This window comes from Uloborus diversus, chromosome 7, assembly GCF_026930045.1.
Source record: "Uloborus diversus isolate 005 chromosome 7, Udiv.v.3.1, whole genome shotgun sequence".
NCBI classification, from domain to species: domain Eukaryota; kingdom Metazoa; phylum Arthropoda; class Arachnida; order Araneae; family Uloboridae; genus Uloborus; species Uloborus diversus.
In genome coordinates this window covers 128412222-128434348 of record NC_072737.1, presented here as the reverse complement: position 1 = coordinate 128434348, position 22127 = coordinate 128412222, and the positions used below count along the sequence as shown (strand labels likewise).

Sequence of the window (22127 nt, the reverse complement as noted above, 5' to 3'; positions counted from 1 at the left end):
AGCTCGAGAATACTACTAAGGGACGAATTAATTTCTGTAGCTGAAAGCAAACTAAGACACATCGATTGCGTTAATAAATACTCAGAACAAACTGCCTGTGTTTACGTCAACAGACACACGTGATGCGCAACGTGGCAATGTTTTAGGTGCAGACGCAGTTTTATAAATCACCGCAAGGTAGCGTATTCGAGCGCTGGAGTTCCGAAATTTGGCGAAACCTTTCAGCTGATAATAAAAGCAATAAAATAAATTCTTTCTCTGTTAAACATTTTTCATTTCGTTCTACAATAATATATTCAAGAAAATATTTTGTATACCGTCCATTCCAACTAAATACTGCTGTAAAATATGGTTAGTTAAATTAATTTAAGATTTAGAAAAAAAAAAAAACCCATATTCTTAAAATTTACACAAAACAATGTTTTTTTTTTTTTTTAACCTGGTATAACGTTATCCAAGTTTGTTTATCCAGAGTTTTCATGTGTTTACGCTTTCACCATTTAACAATCAACTCGCTTTTTAGAAGGAAATAATAAAAACTAACATTATTTTGAGAAGCTCGAGAATACTATTAAGAGAGGAAACAATTTCTGTAGCTGAAAACAATCTAAGACACATCGAATGCGTTAATAAGTACTCAGAACAAACTGCCTGTGTTTACGTCAACAGACACACATGGAACGCAATGTGGCAATATTTTAATTTTTTCGGCAGTTTTGTAAATCACCGCAAGGTAGCGTATTCGAGCGCTGGAGTTGCGAATTCAAAATCAGATGGTTCAATCTATTAAATTTTAAATATTTTTTTCATTTATTTAGAAGCTAAACAGCTTTGCATACATAAAGGACTGTGTGGCAAGCGCCTTGCCTCCGGACACACACAGGCAAGATATACATCACAGGAGAAGAAAATAACATTCAGGGCAGCTTCGGGAATCGAACCCACGACCAACTTAGACGAAGAAGCTTCTACCACAGAGCCACGGAGGTCTCATAATAAATAATTACGAAGGCTCTTGGAGGAGGCAATGACCCTCATGTGGAGTCGCCACGGATTCAAGTGACAGATAAAAATCAAAACCATTCGCAACTCCAACGAACTATAGGGGGCACTGAAGTCACTGTCTAATGGCGGAATTGAAAACTAAAACAAACGCACATGGTAACGAAGAAAATGCTAAAAGTGTCGTGATTTTTGTTCGTACGTATGATTTTTTCGCTTTATTCTTTTTAAATTAATTTTCAAAGTCTTGTTGATATTCTGACCCACGTAAGAAATGAGAATTCAAGAAGCATTACTAAACGTCAAACATTAATGCAAAGTACGTAGTTCATAGTTCTAAGCAGCCATTTTCACGATGTTGAATTCGATATTTATCAATTCTTGATAAAACTAAATAATAATTGTGGCCTGACAAGAATAACAATTAATGCTAGAAAATTTAATATGACATTACAAATTATTACCAAAAGAAGATGATACTTCTTTGCTTTGCTTTGGCTAGCGCTTGTTTTCCATTTGTAGCTGAGTTATTTCTCTTGAATTCCCGAATCGGTTAATTTAAAAATTTTCTGTTTCGATTTTTCTAATTTCTGAGTTGCGATTTAATTGTGTCATGTTATGCAAATCATCAACAAAATTCTCACGGATATATGGTGGTAGTTTTCTTTTCAGTTGATTGACAATTATTTCTTTTTACTTATCGAATTCTGTAATCTTTCTACCATTTTATTCCACTCATGATAAAAATTGAAAATGGTTTAACTAAAAACTCGAAATCTCGCCAAGGCTACTTTGCTCGCACAATACCAAAACTATAACCCTAAACAAATTTGGCGATACCTTTCAGCTGAGAATAAAAGGAATAAAGTAAATTCTTTCTCGGTTATTCATTTTGTTCTACGATAATATATTCAAGAAAATATTTTGCATACTGTCCATTCCAACTAAATGCTGCTGTAAAATATGGTAAGTTTAATTAATTTAAGATTAAAAAACCCCCCAAATTTTTACAAATTCATACAAAACAATAAAATTTTTTACCTTGTATAACGTTATCCAAGTTTGTTAATCCAGTATTTTCACTTTTACCAATTATTAAGGAAATAATGAAAACTAACATTATTTTGAGAAGCTCGAGAATACTACTAAGGGACGAATTAATTTCTGTAGCTGAAAGCAAACTAAGACACATCGATTGCGTTAATAAATACTCAGAACAAACTGCCTGTGTTTACGTCAACAGACACACGTGGAACGCAACGTGGCAATGTTTTAGTTCATTTGCAGTTTTGTAAATCACCGCAAGGTAGCGTATTCGAGCGCTGGAGTTCCGAATAGGAGAAGATATGAATTTCTGTTCTAAACACTTTATGCGAATGAAAAAAAAAAACGATTAATAGCTGTGTAACTCTATTTTTAACCGACTCTTCTTTGCATTCAAATGTACAACAGTTAGAGGCTATTTTATCACAACAGTTCTCCAGGGACTCTATCTTCTACGCAATTGACATTCATCACGTGATTAAAACCCAGTTTAGTGCTGCTTGGAAGTTAAGATTGCCCTCCAGTTAGTAACATTTCCGAAATACAACAATATTTTTGTTAACTGTGAACCTTAGAAACGTCACTTTTGCAATCGCAATCCAATTTTGCTTATGTTTGCGCCGAATGAGGGAAGTGCACGTATGTTTGTGTTGTTGATATTCATGTATGATTGAGAATTTATTTCGAACAGTGTTTCAGGGCAACAAACTTTGAATGCGTATTCTGCATTTTTTTTCCCCTACGCATGCTGTAGTTTTTTTTGTATTAATAAGTTTAAAAGTTTATTGTCTTGCAACATAGTAAGTAATTCAAAATATTGTCTCGTATGTCAAGTTGTGCATGTTTACTGTGTTAACAAATGAAATAGCTTTTTCATTTAAAAGAAATTATCAATACTATTTGTGGATTTCTTTTTCTTTCTGTCAAGGGAATGAAATTTAAAGTATATTTGTTTCGTATGTTATTTACTTCTATTTTGTTATTATTTTTTTCTGGTAGTTTTAACTCCCGTATGTTTTACCGTTTGCATTTTCAAATATTTCTTCTTTTCTTTCACCCTATCATTAAAAAAATCTAGTTTTAGGTACGTATTATATTTTGGGGATATTTCGATAATTGGAAATTTGGCGATCTTTCTTCATAGGCGTCAATTATTGACTCCAGCGCGCGAAGGGAATTTTTCTTTGGAAATTAAAACAAAGACATCAGAAGCATCTATTCACATAAGGTTACTATAAATCAGCAGGGTTACCAAAATAAAATTATTTACGACAAAAATGAGACGACTGGGCCAGATTCCCAATTATCGAAATATCCCCTATATTTTAATAGGGAAATCGCATATGATATGTGTAATTAACAAAATCAGATTGCTCTCGATATGCATGTGGTTTCGTAAAGATCTTTGATTTGTTCTCAAAAGAAATCATATTTTTATTTTGAAGTTCTCCATTTCAACAGTTTTTTTGATGTCAAGTTTAATATTTCAAGAGTAAAGTTTCATCGTTAATCTGTTGTCGCAGTAGTCTCACTAGGAAAAGTTTTCTATAAATTTATTATCTGGAAAGTTGATTTTCTTGAAAAAAAGATCTAACAGTATTTTTGAAACATGTAAATACAACTCTGAATAACTAGAATAGTTTTGTTATTTAAGCAGATAAAATCAATAATGTAGTATTATCTATCACCTTCTTTATTGTAACTGACTACTAGCGTTATGTATAATTTAAACCATTGTTTTTCTATAAATAATTAAACCTCGAACAATACTTTGTCAGTTCTGGTCCTCTACTTATTTTTTTTTAGTGAATCTAATTTGAAAATATTTTTTTGCTACTATAATTAGTTTCTATTGATCATTGAATATTTGATTTTCAGGCCTGTACAATTCAAAGTGGTTCGTTCAACTGTACATTCATCCAGAACTTATTATTTTCTTTCGTCTCACCTGATGAAGAAAAAAAAAATATTTTCATACTTTATTATTATTAGTTTTGCTTTGACAGTACTGGAATATTAACGTGAACTAGTGTCTAAAGACAATGCAATGCAAAGCAAAGCAAATTCTCTCACCCATTTAGAAATATTCCGTGACAGATTACAATGTATTTTATTCTGAAAAATTAATATATTCAAATGTACATATGAAAAGAAAAAGATCTTTGTTTCAAAACATTGAAGTTTTCAGTCGATGCATCAATACCATCCATTGTTTTGTTGTCGATCTCCTACCCCTTATTTATCCATTCCAATGTAACAGGTCATAAAAAAAAAAAAAAAAGTAGTTTACTGCAGTTATACAAAAAATATTTATGCATAACTTGTATTAAAAAAAAGTTTTTGTGTTCCCAAATTTTTCTATAATCCATCTGGTTTTGATTCTTACATCATTTCAATATTATTCTCCTTTTAACAATCTTTTGTTTTTTTTTCTTTAGGCTTGAATTAAAAGTAAACATGTTCCTTGTTGATTGGATGACAAATGTTCTGAATTACCTAGGTTTGTAAAGAAGTTTAGAATCTTATATTTTTCTCTCTGAAAACGTTTTCTGAATAATGATAAGTTGAATTTATTTTAATGTCGGTTCATTATTATGTTTGATATACAGTCAATTGGCGATAATTCAAAGTCCAATAACTCGAATATTACTATAACTCGAAGTAACCAGACTTTTGTTTCGGAGGGGGTTTTATCAAACACATTTTTTGAAATATTTATGGGCAGTTCTCAAAAGATGGGAACAAAAAGTCAATTCTGAGCAATTTTTAAAATTTTGAAATTTGACATCAATTTTGTTTTTATTGCATAGTAGGTTTAATAGTTAATTTTTAAACTGATACAGAGAACATCTTATTTAAAATAATTCTTCTTTTATTTACATTATGTACTAATGCCGCTTTTTGGCCAGCAAACAACTGAAGAGAATATAATGGAAGCTTTGATTGAATATAATGCATTAAACTAAGCTTGTTAATACAAAATCATAGTCCCTTGGACTTCATAAAGAATAAATGAAATAAATGAAAAGTTATTTTCCAGTGGTTCCAGTCCGTGGTATGAAGAATATGCACTGTTGAGGTTGACTTGTTCCCGAACTAAAATAGAAAGGCTGGTTTTGATCCAGCGACCTATAGATTATGCGCTTATAGTGGCTTACATGGAAGACCTCGAAACAGTCGACTCGCCTACTGACCGATGTATGAACGAACTGACGATGACCACACGCACTCATAGCGCAACTTGCGCTTTTAAACCAGTTCATGGCGTATGACGTTTAACCTCGTCATTTGCATTTCGGTGTGGAGACTCCAATATACAAACATTAAAAGACAGCAGGTATTTATAAAAATTAATAAATAGCAAATTTAATGATCGGTCTGTTGGTAACAGATTTTGTACATCGTTGTCCAGTAGGTAACAGATTTTGAACATCATTCATAATGTAAGTTTCACAGTTTTTGAATTTTTCCAATAAAAATTTTATCTATTTTTATATTCTGCAATGAAAAATAAAGGATTTAAAGTACTTGAATGACTTTAAATACTATCCTTTAAATAATAAAATTTTGTTATGGTTTTGTAGAATCCGAAACCCCCCCCCCCCAACCAATTTGCCAGTGCAGGTGATGAAGTCGCCAAAACTGACTGTTGGCGAAAACCGGTATTCTCGCTGGTAACCCTTCGCTCGTACGCTGCGAATTGTTGCTAATCGGAATTTTCTTGGCGATTTTTTTTGCCGTTTTGTTTACTTAAATGTGTTTCGTTACGATCATAACTTGTGTTTCTACTGTTATTAATGTAATGTTCAATGCATAACGTATTAATTGTGCAAAATGTCAATGGATTGAAGGAGTTAACATTATATTAGCCTTCTTTATTAAGGTTACATGATAGAAGATCATTTGTAATAATGAATAAATGGACGAAATTATCGGCATCTAGATCGTAACACAATTTGGACATCTCACATGTATGTTTAAGAAAAATGATTTTGCTTCAAAGATACTGCATAAAAAATATATGAAAAGCTTTAAAATAATTAACAATTGATTTTGAGGATCAAAAAATACCTTTAAAACATATAAATCATATATTTAGTTTCTCAAATAATAGCATTGTCAAGATCGTAACTTTTGGACATACGTCAAACTTCCAACTTCCATTTTTTTTCTAAAATTGTTTACAACATAAATAATCTGTCTTTAATTTTTTAATTTGTGGAAAATATTATCAAAAAAATATTCAGTTTGAAATTCATAACCTATTTTTTTTTTTTTTTTTGAAATGTATGGAAATAATTAAAAAAATTTTTTTTTTAATGGTACATTTGCTCAGTTAATGTTGTGGTATGTCTAAAATTGTGCCTTTTAGCAAAGAAAATATTTTTTAAAGGGTATTTGAAGAGCATTTTTTTCCATAATTTATGTCAATTCTTGTCTTTATACAGTATTATAATGTAACTCAAAAATTTTTGAGTTTATTAAAATGAAAGTTTATTTGGTGTTGAAGCTTCAAAGTTGAGGTCTGTGTTTGCTCCTACCTTTTGAGAACTGCCCTTATATGGTCTATCAAATTTTGTTTTATATGTATTCTATTGATTTTTGTTACAATAGATTATCTAAATGGAAGGAGGGGATGTTCTTACAAAACACCATATTGTTACATAATAAATGAATTTCTCAATAACTACCATAAACGCACAATGAGTTTGTACAATTTTTCAGTCATACTGATTTCATTTAGCAAATAAAATTTAAATAATAATAATAACAATATTATTTTTGTTTTCAAAATATAAATCAATAAATAATGGAAAGCATTTCTTTGGATGAAAAATTTTGGAGGGGGTTTGAACCTTATAAACCACGCCCTTGCATACGGCCCTGGTTCATTAAATCATCATCCCATTACTCTAATTTATTTTATTTTAGCTAAATTTATTTGCAAATTTTTTAATGCTTGAAATCTTATGACAGGTGCTCATTCATTAGCTACAATTTAGAAAATATTTCTAATTCTTTTGCATAAATATTTGCTATTTATTTAAAAAGTCTATAATGTGGCATTTATTCTTATTAGGTCTTTGGAAGAAAAGTGGAAAACTCCTATTTTTAGGCTTGGATAATGCTGGAAAAAACAACACTTCTTCATATGTTGAAAGATGATCGCATGGCACAGCCTGTCCCCACTCTTCATCCTAGTATGTTAAATCCTAAATTTCATTGCCAGTTAATATCATTATTATTTTTTGTAGTTTGTTCGAACATCCTCTAAGGCAGAGGTTTTCAGATGCATGACCTTGCTTCAGTGTTCAAGGGGGGGGGGGGGAGCAGTCTTAAAGGTTAAGAACCGTTGCTCTTACAATTGTCATAGAGGTTTCCTTTCTGTTAAAAATTAAAATATTGCTGCTTTTCTTATAGCACAATTTCCATTTTATTAACTTGGAATACTGTCTACCTATTACACAACTTTTTAAATCAAATATCAAGGACGGATACTAGGGAGGGGCGATTGCCCCCTCCTCGAAGGGAGATGCAAGGACTCTCTGTAAATATATTTTCGAAAGATGTACGTTAAACTCAATTAAATAAATGCAACTAATATTTCATGCAAAATTATTCTGTTGTTTTAGGATATTCTTTCTTTCTATTCTTGCGATTTTACCTCAACTCTCGAAAAAAAACTTCCTTGAATATGCAGAGTTTGTACAAATAATTTTAATCATAGAATATAATAAGGATGGAACCAAGAATATTCTAACTATAGCGTTCTAACCAGGAACTGTACCTATCTCCTTAAAACTCCATGTATCTCCTGTACCATCGCAAGCTATAGATAAGATGAATCATTCTACTGTATTCAGTGTAATGTATGGGACATTTTTTAGCCAATTTTCCAAATATGTATTTATTTTTTTTAATGCAAAAATAAAAATGAAGGTGTGGCAGGAAAAACGTATGTTGAAAATAACTTTTCACTACACCCAAAAAAACGAATCTGTTTCTAGTCCAATAAAAATAGTAAATCTCGGACCCAAACATCCAAAAAAAAAAAAAAGTTTAAACCAGTTGCAAATTGTTTATTATCCACCCAATAAGAACAGATAAAAAAGTCCCACCCCATTGTGCTTCAGGTTTTGGAATGGAGGGCATTTAAAGATTGCTATTAAGGGTATTTTTTGGGAATTTTAGAGTGTATTTCAAGTGGGAATATTATGTCATACTAAATTTAAAAGCATAAAAGGAAAGGTTTTTACCCCCAAGAGAGAGATGACGCAACCCACCAATGCTACAGAACCACCCTCTCCCTGTAAAACAAAGCAGTACCCCCGAATTCCCCTCCATACATTTCAAGTGGGAATACTATTTCATGTGAAGTTAAAGTTAGAAATCAAGTGCGTCCATCCTCCAAGAGCAGTGGCGTACCTTCTTCCAAAGCAACAGCCCCCCCCCCAAAAAATATTACCACCCCCTTCTTTCCACTATTTCAAGTAGAAGTATTATTTCATGCAAATTAAAATGCATTAAATCAGGACTTTCCATCCCAGAAGAACAATGGCTCACCTTCCGAAACAAAATAATATACTTAAAGATTCCCCCCTCCCCTTGGTGGCCCATTTGATTAAATGCTCAAAATAATTTTGCTGAACTGTTTTTTTCCCTTATATGCTATATTGCTTTTTTGCAGTATTTGAAATCAAAAAATTTTAGTTTACGTTATATGCATCCCTCAAATGTATCATCAGATTTATATTAACTCTCTGTCAGAACTGGAGTTTTCAAATGACTTTTCCTAAGCTTGTAACAAAGAGTCTTCGTTATCAAGAAATTTTTTGGTATCTAGATCCTTGGCAAAATCATTATTTTTGTAGCTATGTATTACACAGTTTGTGCATATACTTGAGCATTTCAATCCACTTTCAGACTTTTCAAACATCCACTATTTCCAATGAACCTCTCAGAGCAAGCACAAGATATATGGCACAAAGTCTTCTAGAGCAGAAGGACTTGGCTGTTGTAATAGGACGCAAAATATTTCTGTGGTGCTTTCTCCTTTTTTGTACACATCAAAAATGACACTAGCTTTCCTGTATTTACAAGTGACATATACAATGCTTTGCTGATAGAGATGTACCGAGTAGCAGTACCGAGTACTCGGCCCTTTCACTACTCGGCCGAGTACCGAGTTACTGAGTACTCAGCCTTTCACTACTCAGCCGAGTTACCGAGCACAAATTATGTTTTAAGAAGAACCACTGAAACACGTGATGAATTTTGAACTTATTGGAATAGTAGTATACAGTCGTCCCTCGCTACTTCGCGCTTCGACTTTTGCGGTTTCACTACATCGCGGTTTTTCCTGTTTTTTTTTTTTTTTCAATTATAGCAATGAGCCTTTTTTATGTTCTCGTGTAAACTTTTTCTTACAGGAGAATTCTAGTCCAGGATCTGAAGGGGGTTGAGCATGCATGGAAAGGCTGACGCAATATTATTTCTGATTATTGTTACAGGCACGATGGTGATTATGAAACCACATGTCGTCGCCCCCCTGGGTGGTCGACAACCTCGGGGGAGGGGGGAAAGCAGTGGGGGAGCCGTTTTCTAAAACACTCATAACTTGCGCACTATTTGAGATAAAACATTGAAAAAAGTGGCAATCGACGCAACAAAACAAGGGTTTCATAAAAGTTAAATATGATTATGGACCTATCTTTGTTGGTTTCTGAGTAAAATTCCATTTTTCGCAAACAAGCAAAATTTTTGAATAAAATGCGCAAAACAAACTTTTTTCGACCAAAATAAATTCCAAATCAAAATTGTTTGATTTTTTTTTCAAACAAAGTCCAAAATATCATTATTGAGTTTGTTAAAATCATTTAAGTACTGTTAACGCGTTGAAAAACAAAATGACAGTAGCAAGCTCGAACACGATTTGCATTATAGTTCAGGATCTGAAGGGGTATTTTGAGCATGCATGGAAGACCTGACGCAAAATTATTTCTGATTAATGTCACAGGCACTATAGTGATTATTAAACCACATGTCTTCGCCCCCTTGGATGGTCGACAACCCCGGGGTAGGGGGGGAAAGCAGTTGGGGGGAGCCGTTTGCTAAAACACTCATAACTCGCGAACTATTTGAAATAAAACACTGAAAAAGTGGCAAAAGAGGCAACAGAACAAAGGCTTGAAAAACCTAAACATGTTTATGGTGCTATCTTTGTTGGTTTTTAATTAAAATTCCTCTTTTAGCAGCCATGCAAAAATTTTGAATAAAATACGAAAAGCTTTTTTTTGAAATATAAGTTCTTTTTTAAAATTATTTAACCATTTAGGGAATCAATAAAACCCGAAACTTCATTACTCAGTTTGTTTAAAACTACTTAATTATTACCAACGTGAGCGTTAAAAAGCGAAATAGAAAATGCAAGCACTTGCCTAAGTTAGCGCATTGAATAAAACGGCAGTATGCTAAGGAGAAAAAAATAGCCTTATTATACTTATGACGAACTATTCGTTCTTCAGTTTACAAACTTATTTTAATTGCAAAGTATTCAACTATGGCTTTAATTTTGTTATATACTGCTTTAAATTTGAGAGGAACTAGGGAACCAGGCCCAGAGTAGTTTTAATTCAAATATAATTTTAATTTATTTCTATTAATTTATGTTTTCAATTTGCACAAAAGAATATTGCGGGTATTGTTTTGTGGATATTGCTTTTTATAATTTACTCAACAAAGAACAATGATACAAGAAATAATATGTACTAAATAAAAATAAAAAATGAGAAGCTTGAGCTTTTATGAAAACGAATATAAATATAAAATTATACACTAGAGTTTTAAAAAAAACTAAATAAAATTAGTAAAATAACGCGCATTAAAAAATAATTGTAGAACATCAATATGCATACATAAAGCATTAATATATCAGAAATTCTGAAAGCTGGATCATACTCATTTTTGTTGACTTGTAATTGTTCTATTGAATCGTTCTCTTCCAAGTATTTTGTAGTTTATGGGTTTTTGCTTTAGTCTTAAAAGCACAGTATTTACAGCAAGATGAATTATTAATAAAAAAAACTACAAGATTATTTACAGTTCTTGCCTGCGCAGGGTGGAATTAAACTCTCTGGTAACATTGGCTGCATCATAAGGTGTGGGGCTTTATTGTTTTATTTTTATTCAAGTGAAACCCAAACTTGGTTACATCTAAAGGCACTGCTGAGGTACAGGAGAATTGATTCAATAGTAGAGTTGAGCAATACTTCTTAGCACATGTTGGGAAGAATTGCAGGAGCATGGTAAAGAGCTGATATGATATTTATTTCTGATAGAAATGACAAGAAATTATTGTGTGTGTGTGTGTGTGTGTGTGTAATGTACTTTCCGGAACTTCTGGTTTTCAAGTTATGAAAACGACAGTGAGATGTACCGATCGTGTTTAAGGTCCACTCTTGTAGTTTGACTATTGGAGAGAAAATTTTATTATTTTTTATTTGGAGACCAGCAAAATCTTTGCTACATTTGAAAGTAGTGTTCAGGACATTATGGACCAGAGTCATTCCATCGATAACTTGAACTTTGTTCTTAAAATAGGGTGCTTCTTCCAGAGTTTTGCTGCAAGAAGTATCATTTTCAATTACATTCACGAAATCGGACCTCGCGCTTTGCTTCAGTGAACCATTCTGATGAACCTAACCTAGCATTGGGCTTATTATATGGGAATGATTATTTAGATGTACTAACATCACTTTTGAGCTAACGTTTCCCAGGTTAAATGTGTTTTTGGTTTTCTTTTGCTGTTTCGCAGTCGCTATTGAAGACATTGCCATTGCAGGACTTCTCTGGATAAGAGACTATTCACATTTTCTTTAACGTTCCACTGAAATTTTGATGCTGCTTATGTGGCAATAGCCTCGCTCACTATGTTTCATAACTCAGGTGTAAAATCTGCAAAAGGGTTATCCTGATCATTTATCCTTTCCGTAATTACTTCGTTCGTACTTGCAAACTTGAATGTTTTAATTTTTAAAAAAGTGCCATTGTGATCCATACTAAGCAATTATAATGCGTTAAAGGTTAAGTAATTACTTAACTAGGACATTGTTTTGATAACATTACGAAATAAAACCGGCAGAACAGGAGAGCCACAAAATTTACTTTGGTTTACGTCAAGTCTTCAAGGTACATTCCGCAATTTTTTTTTTTTTTCCTTTTGTGAATTATATCTCAAATGCTTTTTGAGCTTGCTTTTATTTCACTTTTCAACGCTTTGATAATATTTAAGTAATTTTAAACTAACTGGATAATGATATTTCAGATTTTATTGATTCCTTAAACAGTTAAATAATTTTGATAATTTGAAAAAAAAAAAAAAAAAAATGCATATTTTATTCAAATTTTTTGCTTGTTTGCGAAAAATAGAATTTTACTCAGAAATTAACAAAGATATGATCATAGTCATATTTAACTTTTATAAAGCCCCTGTTTTGTTGCGTCAATTGCCACTTTTTTCAGTGATTTGTTTCAAATAGTTCGCAAGTTATGAGTGTTTTAGCAAACAGCTCCACCCCACTGCTTTCCCCCTTCCCCCGGGGTTGGCAACCATCCAGGGGGGCGAAGACATGTGGTTTCATAATCACTACAGTGCCTGTGACATTAATCGGAAATAATTTTGCTTCAGGTCTTCCATGCATGCTCAAAATACCCCTTCAGATCCTGAACTATAATGCAAATCGTGTTCGAGCTTGCTACTGTCATTTTGTTTTTCAACGCGTTAACAGTACTTAAATGATTTTAACAAACTGAACAATGATATTTTGGACTTTATTTGAAAAAAAAAATCAAACAATTTTGATTTGGAATTTATTTTGGTCGAAAAAAGAAAAGGTAATCATATTTAGCTTTTATGAAACCCTTGTTTTGTTGCGTCGATTGCCATTTTTTTCAGTGTTTTATCTCAAATAGTTCGCGAGTTATGAGTGTTTTAGGAAACGGTTCCACTGTTCTCCCCCCTCCCCCGGGGTTGTCGACCACCCAGGGGGGCGACGACATGTGGTTTCATAATCACCATCGTGCCTGTAACAATAATCAGAAATAATATTGCGTCAGCCTTTCCATGCATGCTCAACCCCCTTCAGATCCTGGTCTATTACAACCCAGTGGCAAAAAGTTTTGTAGCTGTCTGCAACAAGTTTTTAGAATTTCATAATCTATCTGCGAAATTTCGAGCGTGGTTTCAATAAAACAAATAATAAACGAGTTTTTTTTAAAATAATGATTTTTGAAATAAGGCAGGACCCCCCTCACAAAGACGATGGCGCACTTCCCTAAATTCTTTGAAGCACTCTCCTCTCAAGAACGAGACCTCAACCCCCCCCAACCCCAAAAACTGAGACAAAAATCTTTCTTAAATTACCTCCCCCTAAAAGTATCAATGGTGCAATCTGATGACCACCCATCCCTCTGTCTTTGGTGGGCACCTGACATTTGTAAACATGTGTTGACTTTGAACAGGGATCTGTGTCCAGGATTTTTCACATGGTCCAATTCATTTTGTGAAAAATCAAATAATTTTGCGTGGGGGGGGGGGGGGTTGTAAAACAAAACTTCAAGTGGGTGCTTTTGTGATTTTTTTTTTGCATTAATAATATTAATTTCCATTAAATAATTGAAACAAAAAAATAAAATTCAAGTAGTGGTTGAGCATTTAACTCTTGAAACTCTTAAAACTCTCAGAATTTCGTTTAAAGCTTCTAAATTTCGTGATTTCAATAAAAATAAAAGGAGAATTTATTTGTTTACCTCTTAAAAAAGCGTACTAAACATCAACAATTTGAATAATTCGGTTTTTTAAAGCGGATGCAAAGAGATCTCAATTCTCAAAGTGAAGACTCCAAAAGAATAAAAATGGCTTATAAAAGAATTATTTCTTTAAAAATTATTTTAGAATCACATTTTAGAAACCTATGATAAACCTATCATTAATATCTATAAACACAGTTGCAGCAAAACTAAAATTTAACCATCTATTCAACATTTAAGTTTTTGACTGATAAACAAAAACAGAATTTCGTTTTAAAATATTGAAATGATGGTTTTAATAGACTTTTCATTTATTTGCCTCCATATGAAGTGAAGTTAGGTTGAAAAAAAAGAGCACAATTTCGATTCTCATATCGGATGCAATTAGATTGCATTTTTCAGAATGAAAGCACTAAAAGTATAAAAACGGAAATTTTTTTTTTATTAACATGAAATAATTTTAGAATTACCATTTAACAGGGGTGCATATTGAATTTTATTAATATCACTGACATATTCACCGAAAATTCGGAGTCGTGAAAAAAAAGCAGGATGAGTAAAGGTTTCAAGAGACACTAAATGATGATAATTTTAACCAGTCAAACGTGGTGGATCTCCGTCTAAAATGCATCGCATAGCGGGGAGAGAAAAGCTGAAGAAAAGTTGTTTTTCCTGTATTGCTCTTTCTTTTCCCCCCGTCGGTACATAAAGGAATTCGCGGTTGTCCGGCAGAATGCTCTTTTGAATACGCAGCAGCCAGGTGACTAACGAGAAGGCGTGGTAACGATCACCTTTGATGACCACTGAACGTTATTTCTTCTTCAAAGAGAAACACTTTTTTTGCTTCCAGAATGTGCTAGTTTTGGGATTCATTTACACTTTATATTTTCATTTCTCTCTTTTTTTTTGTTTTTTTGAAGTGCTCTTATTTCCTTCAAATATGCTTTATTAATTCACTAAAATTATTTAAAATTACAAACTATAGTTTCATTACATTAAACTTCTTGAAACAAATAAAATATTTTTGATTCTCACTTTTCTTTTAATAAATTAAATATTTCGTAAAGTGCTTTATAAATCTTAGTATTTTATTCAATTATTTAGTCCATTTTCCCGAAAGGGTGTTTCGATTGCCTTCTTGCACATTACTGCGTTCTACTTCAAGAAAAAAAAGTAAAAATTCAGAAAAAAAGTTGTATTCTGAAATAAATTATTCTAGTGATGAACTAAGCACCTTACTGCGTTATACTTCCAGAAAAAAAAAAGTAAAAAGTCAAAAAAAAAAAAAAAGCAAAACCGTAGTCTGAAATATAATTGTTGTAATGGATAAACTAAGTTCATCATTAAAATGGATTGAGATAAAGAGCGGAAAAATTAATCCCTCTGTTCGAAAGTACAGCCAAATTCGGATACATGTTCTTTCAAGTTTTAAGTAACATTCTTAAGTCAAAAATACGCAAATACATGATTTTTTTCTAGTTCATGCAAACAAAATTTAACTTCGTTGTTTATTTATTTATTTATTTTTGAAGAGGGTTTAGAATATAAAACAGTTATACATTCTTTATTGCGTATATATAGTCAGGGGGGTACCGCGATGGTAGGTCACAGCAACCACCCAGAAAATCCTTATTCGGCCAATTTTGTTTGATTCAGCAAATTTGGAGACAAAATTGCAATGTCGGAATTTTTCAAATGCTCAAATATTTTTTCTCCTCAGATGTACTTGTGTTCATACTTGAATTTAATCTGCGCAAAAATTGGAGTTCTATTTGATAAATTGAGAATTTCCAACTTCCTAAAAAATAACTTTGGAGTTCCCATGTGTATAGTTATTTTATGTATCATATTTCAGTGAATAACTGACGCACTCCCTTTCGACACGCAAATCAAACATATTCTAAGAGTAAAAAATATCTTACTTGAATTATGTTTAACAGTCAAAATGACGAGCTTCGTAACACCCCACCCCCACCCCCTCCAATAGCAAATAGTTCAAGTTGTTTTTTATTTTAAAAATAAGATATGAAAGCAGACTGCTTCTGTAAAACCGAAATGTTTCTTTTTCTTTCTTATTTTTTTTAAGTTAGGACAAAATTAAAACAGACAAAATCAAAAGCCTAATTTTGAAATAAATGACAAAACGAGCGTTATAAACACCCAAATAGTAAAATATGTGTTTTGGGAAACAAAAGAACGCTTTTCACTGCAAAAAGTTATGATCTTCGGCACGTAAAAAACTCGTAACCAAACCTGATAAATGCACAATTAGAATGAAATTGTAAGCATGTGATCACGTTGTGACGGATTTCTAATGTACCAAAGATTACAACTTTTTACATCGATAAAGTCAGTCCTAATTAACTTCCAAAGACGCATCTGAAAACCTTTTTTTTTTTTTTGGTACGTGTGCCTTGTGCATAAATTACATCGAAGTTATCATTTTTTTCGTTGATCTTCATATTATTGAAGTTATTTTATTGAACGATTTCTCGATAGATTTTACTTATCTCGCTAAGTAAATTTTAATTTACGTTATTAAAAGTGCTAACTCAGTTCCTTTCGAATACGAAAGAATTTTCTTTAAAATTTTGAAGGCACAGGAAGTCATTTAAATTTATTACATTTTCAGTGTTTTTTTTAAAAACTTCGCCTTGTTTTCAGTTTTTTACTGTTATTTAGTTTATTATCTGGTATTTATCTATGTATTATTCTGCAGTTTCAATAACAGAAAACATGTCGTTGAGGTGTACTTTACTTTAAAAATATTCCTCTAAGGAACCGTAGCATCCAATTGAAACGCATCACTTCGATAAATAACATGGTTTTCGGGGCAAAGCTTGATAAAAAATGTATTAAGGTTTTGAAATATATGCCTTTTTTTTTTTTGCTGATGGATAGAAAATAAAAGATTTGCTAGTTAACCTGGTATCGTTTTCAATTAAAAAAGATTGTGTGAATATATTTTTTGCAACAATATAATTTTAGTAGATGTATGTGATATGTGACACGCCGTAAATGTTTCAGCACATTTTTTTTTCAACATCATACAAGGCAAAAATGAACTATCATTATAATTACTGTCGTATTGCGTACTATAATTTTTGTACTATCTCTGAGTTATAAGTAGAATATTATTTCGTGCATACATTATCAACTTAATTAATTTATTTATTGAATTTTCTTTCTGTCTTTCTTTATTTATTTATTTTTTGAACTCATTAACCTTGTTTAATTGTTCATTTTTTACTTGTGCAGAATTTTCATTCTAGACTGCACCTAATATGTGATAATTGAAAAAACATGGATGAATATATACGTATGTAGTTGAATTTCATTGAATGCCTTTTCTTTGCTTGAACAATTAGAGTGTAGCCACGGATATCTACGATTTTCAACAAAGCAAATAGAGGAACCAGTATTTGACCTCTAGAACTACTGTTGAAGGACAAATGTTTACTATGTTAGGATAGGGCACGAAATGTTGAAAATCAAGTCCAAACGCACGTGTTTATGGGTGGACAATGAATGATTTGACCCCACTTGTATTCAGTGGGGAATCAATTTCCACTCAAAGGCGTTTGCTTCCAATATAGAAAGGCTTCTTGCTAATGCCAGCTGCTTTACAATTTACATGCTTGATTGCACCAGAGTTGCTCCATAGTAGTGAATTTTGAAAATCAACTATTTTTTGAACTAGAGATTTTTTCGAAAGTTCACGCATAACGTTAAACTTTTGACACATGTGAATGAAAATTACATATTTTAAATGATGCTACACAAATATATATTACATGCATCAACTTTTACGAAGCCCATTAGTAAAATGCGAATAAGTTTTCATGGAGAAGGAAAGGAAAAATTTATTATGAGGTTCCTCAATAAAATCTAAATCATGTATGCACTTCATGTAGTTACTTCGCAAATAAAGTAAGCTATAAAGTTGTGAACATAGTTCAGTCTTTACCAAATAAAATCATGCAGATAAATTCACCTGTGTTGTGGGAGGTAGGGGGGACGTGTCCCTGGCCTTACTCCCCCCTGCCCCTCTTTGCCATCATTAAAAATACAAAGATATTATAAAGAGACGTAGGGACGTTTTCCTGACGATACGGATAACGATAACAAAACTTCAACCCCTCCCTCCCACCTTGTGAATTCCTGATATCCCCTGTATAAACAACAGTACCAGAATCTACCGTACTGTATGCTGCAAAGACGAAGGTCAGCGAGAGTCACCCGTAAATATTATTTCTTTTACAAAATGGTTTTCGTCTTTGGTTTTCATAAGGAAATTTTGCGAGAACTATTGATCGGTTGAGAGTGATCTGTAAAGTAATTTAAAGAAAAAAAAAAGCTTAGTGTGTGAATATGAAAATCAATAAAAAACTGAATTAAACATATATTGTGTTGGAAAAGAAATGATTTCCCAGACAATCAATGTAAAAACCGTGTTCTGGCACCGATTCACACTTTGTACCTATGCGTATAATATACATGTGTGTGTGTGTGTTGCGAGGGCCCGATTAATATATTGAGAAGCCCTAGGCCAATCCCCTTTTTCAGGGCCCCTAGTAGTCAATCGTTACAATTTTTGCCATTTGGTGCCCTCAAGGGAGAGCCCTAGGACACATCCAAGTTTGCTTATTCAATGATCAGGCCCTGTGTGTTACAGTACCCTACAGTGACTTTTGCAGAAACTAGGCAGATTCATGATTCCCCTCCCCACACTCACACTGAATAGTGAAGTAACAAAATAGTTTGTTAGTTTGTTACTTATGCACAGGGTCTGACTAATCCAGGTGCCAGGTCGTTAGAGTGAAATAAAACAAATTTCTTGTCGACCATATGCATCTGAACAAGAAACTAGATTGCACTGAACTTTCCTATAAAATCTAAGAGAAAATGTCGGGCGCCTAAGTATTTTGCCTGGCTCTTAAGATTTTATAATTTTCGTCGGTCTCTGATTATATATGTATCTTGCTTTAGTGCGATAGAAAATTAATTGATTTTTTTAGAACTTAAGCTACTCATTTGTTACCCTTCAAATTTTGGCACACTGGTGAAAGAAAACGGAGAGGCTGACGTCATCATTACCTGTGAAACCAGGGACACGTATTTTTCCACTAAAAATATCTGTATTTCGTTCGCAAATATTTAACTCAAGCCCTAAACACCTAGGCCCAAGCGTAGGTCCCCTCGAAGTTTATGGCCCTCATTTATTTTCAAAATAATATTTTATGTAACGGAAGATAAATGGAGAACAAAATGCAACAAGGATATTATTGGTTTCATGTTTAGAGCTTATGTAAAATATGCCCTTTAAATGCAAAAACTAATAAGGTAAAGGCGCCAAGTAGGACCACTTTATGGTTCATTGCCTTTTATTATTTTTATTATACACGTTAAGTTCATTAGTCCAATTCCTTGTTGCGTCGAAGTTTAATAAAATAACTAAGAAAGAAGCAGCCATTTTTTTTTCTTTTCACGTATTTTTCAGTCATTTGTGGTTTTAATTACACATTTGTATAATGAACTATATTGAAGCAAAAATTAAAATTACATTTCAGATTTGTACGAAGCACTTTTTGTTGCATTCATTCCGGATATCTTTACAACTTTTGCCATAGATTTTCTAATTGAATTTAGAAGTAGGAACACAAATTAAGTGAAAATCAAAGAAGCAAAAATGAGTATAAACGTAAATGTGTATTTATAGGTTCTTATAATACATACCAAAATACAAGAACTGCTTAAAATATTGGAATGATGATTGGAACGATTGTGTGTTGTGTAGAGGAGGCAGGATCTGGCCCTCCGGGTCTAGGACTTTACTATGACTTAATCGAGCTCTGGTTTATCGCTTTCAACTATCCTTAATTGCCTTTGAAGCTCAGAAAACATGAGAATTTCGCTCAGAACTTGAGAAATTACAAAGAATAAGTACATTGGCCAAGAAATACCAGCGGATAACTTTATCATATAAACGTAATCAACAGAAACGTCAAAATGCAACTATTTTTCATAACGACCATATTAGTATTAACAGCAACTAGTATTAGTTGCTTGATAAGGCAACTTTTTGATGAACATCTTTTGTCGGATTTTGAAGCAGAAACACGGGCTCTTTTTACCGGCAAAGGCTATATTGTCATTGTATTATTCAGTTTACTCGATGATAATGGAAAGTTTTAGACTCGGAATTACAAAAATAATATGGTAAAAATTAACGTGACTACGATACTGTACTTTTGTAGAATCCAAACATAGATGCATTTCTTATTTCGACGATTTTTTGCTTAAATATTCACATTCTACAGCATTTCTTTTTTTCCCCTGTAAGCGATCCTTTTCGCATCTAATTGATTTGGTTTTTTCTTTCATCTTATTTTTTATTTGTTTATCCCTTCTTCATGATATTTTATTTAAAAAACTGAACGTAAATTCTATTAGAATGATAAAACTTGTAGGTTCTACTTTTTTTCTTATATTTTGAAAATAAAACTTTTTTTTTTTTTTTTTTTTTTTTTTGTAGTAGGCAAAATATTATTATGGAACAAATTAGTCAAAGCAATCTATTTAGTTATTGCTGTATGTTGAAACTATAAACTTAATTAATATTAAAATATTAAGACATATGATCTCAAAATAGATATAGATAATTGTAAATTTTTCAGAAGTACGAAAACAAGCGAAATATCGTAAGATATAAAGCCACTGTCGTTCCCAGAAAATGCATTTCTTTCCTTTTCAGATCATAGAATACCGCTGAAGGGGTGACACTCCCAAGTGATCCACCCTTTTGACACTAAACCCTTTTCATCCTGAACCGGCGAATTCCAAAGAGGGGAACGAACACTGCGAGCTCTGCAGTGAAGCCCTCTGCCCCTAGTCTAGGAGCTTGGGTTCCACGGTTTGGGCCACTGCTTCAGTTTCCGAGATATCTCGGGTTCCACGTTTTACTGGTTAAAGCTGGCAACCGTATTTGAAGCGATCGCATTTCAATGTGCTGATAAATGCTTTTTTTAAAAAAGTCATTAGCGGGAAGAAAAAGTTTTTACACTGCATTTTTAGAGAACTTGATAACAACACCACTGCTAAGGATATGACAAAACAAACAAACAAGCAAAATTATTCACTGTTAGTTATGTATCTCTTGCATCACAGAAATGTGCTGACTTTTTTTTTCTTCTTTTGTACACAGAAATATACGTTATGTATTTTGATTTCAGATTTGCTTTTTCAGTAAACAATTTGCAAAAGATCGTTTTGTTTTGGTTTATAAGTGCAGCAGGCAGGCGAACAAGAACAATCACGTGTGCGATCATTCTCTCCCTGCGTAAGCAGTTCATTATGTCCGACACAGTTGCGGATAGCTTTTTCTTTTCTTTTTTTTTTCATTGCAGACAACCTTCTTTTTTTTTTTTTGGCGGACAACTTTTATTTTTTTAGCGCGGACAGAACTGTCCGCGATAGGGTTTCGTTGTCCACGACATCATCGTTGTGTCGCGGTGTTTCTGCCACTGGGAATTACAAATTATGTCTTTTAAGTAAGGTAAGCTTTTCTTAGGGACTGCAGTTGTACTAGTTGAGGGAGTGGAGGTTTAAAATCGCCAAAGAAAGTTTATCTCAACTTAACCTTAAACGCTAACTGCAAAGTATAAATCACTGTATTATTACTAGGGGACAAATACATCTCTAATAGTGTTCAACAACGTACTAGCTTTTTAAGCTGTCTGCGTATTACCTTTGATGAGGATAAATGTAGAGGAAGAAAGGAGCACATACGGTCACTAACTGGAAATTAATTCATCATTGAACAAATTGAATTTGAGCTATTTTCATAGGTTAGTAGTAGTGTGTAAGAACTGGATGTGTGTGTATGTACTTTATTTCCCAAAAATTAATGTGATATTGATTCCGTCGAATATATCTTGTTTTCTCATATTTTGTGCAATATATTAAGTAATACAAATGTAATATTGGATAAGGGTGCTGTTTCTTGTCTAGGGGGCTCTATGTTAAAAACCTATTTAAATTGTCGTCAGTAAGTTTTATGCTCTCTAATTGGGAAAATATTCGGTTTATAAATACAGAATCCTACTTTACGGAAATTCAGTTATCGCGGTGAAATCTGGAACGAATTAACCGCGATAAACGAGGCTTAACTGTAGACCTCCTTGTCTATATAATAGTTTTTAAAACTAAATTCCTGCTGAAATTTAATTATGCATTATTTGAAAAATTTTGTTTATTTCAAAAATTTTGTAAAA

General features: G+C 32.6%; 1 protein-coding gene across 1 annotated transcript in view; it reads left to right on the top strand.

The window, feature by feature from the left end:
- The first annotated feature begins 2644 nt into the window (after positions 1 to 2644).
- The window catches only part of LOC129225736 (GTP-binding protein SAR1b-like), a 31491-nt gene continuing 12008 nt past the window's right edge, over positions 2645 to 22127 (top strand). The window contains 4 exon segments of the mRNA XM_054860233.1: positions 2645 to 2846; positions 4485 to 4546; positions 7127 to 7179; positions 7181 to 7247. Coding sequence (XP_054716208.1) covers positions 4504 to 4546; positions 7127 to 7179; positions 7181 to 7247 — 163 coding nt within the window. The 5' untranslated portion in view covers positions 2645 to 2846; positions 4485 to 4503.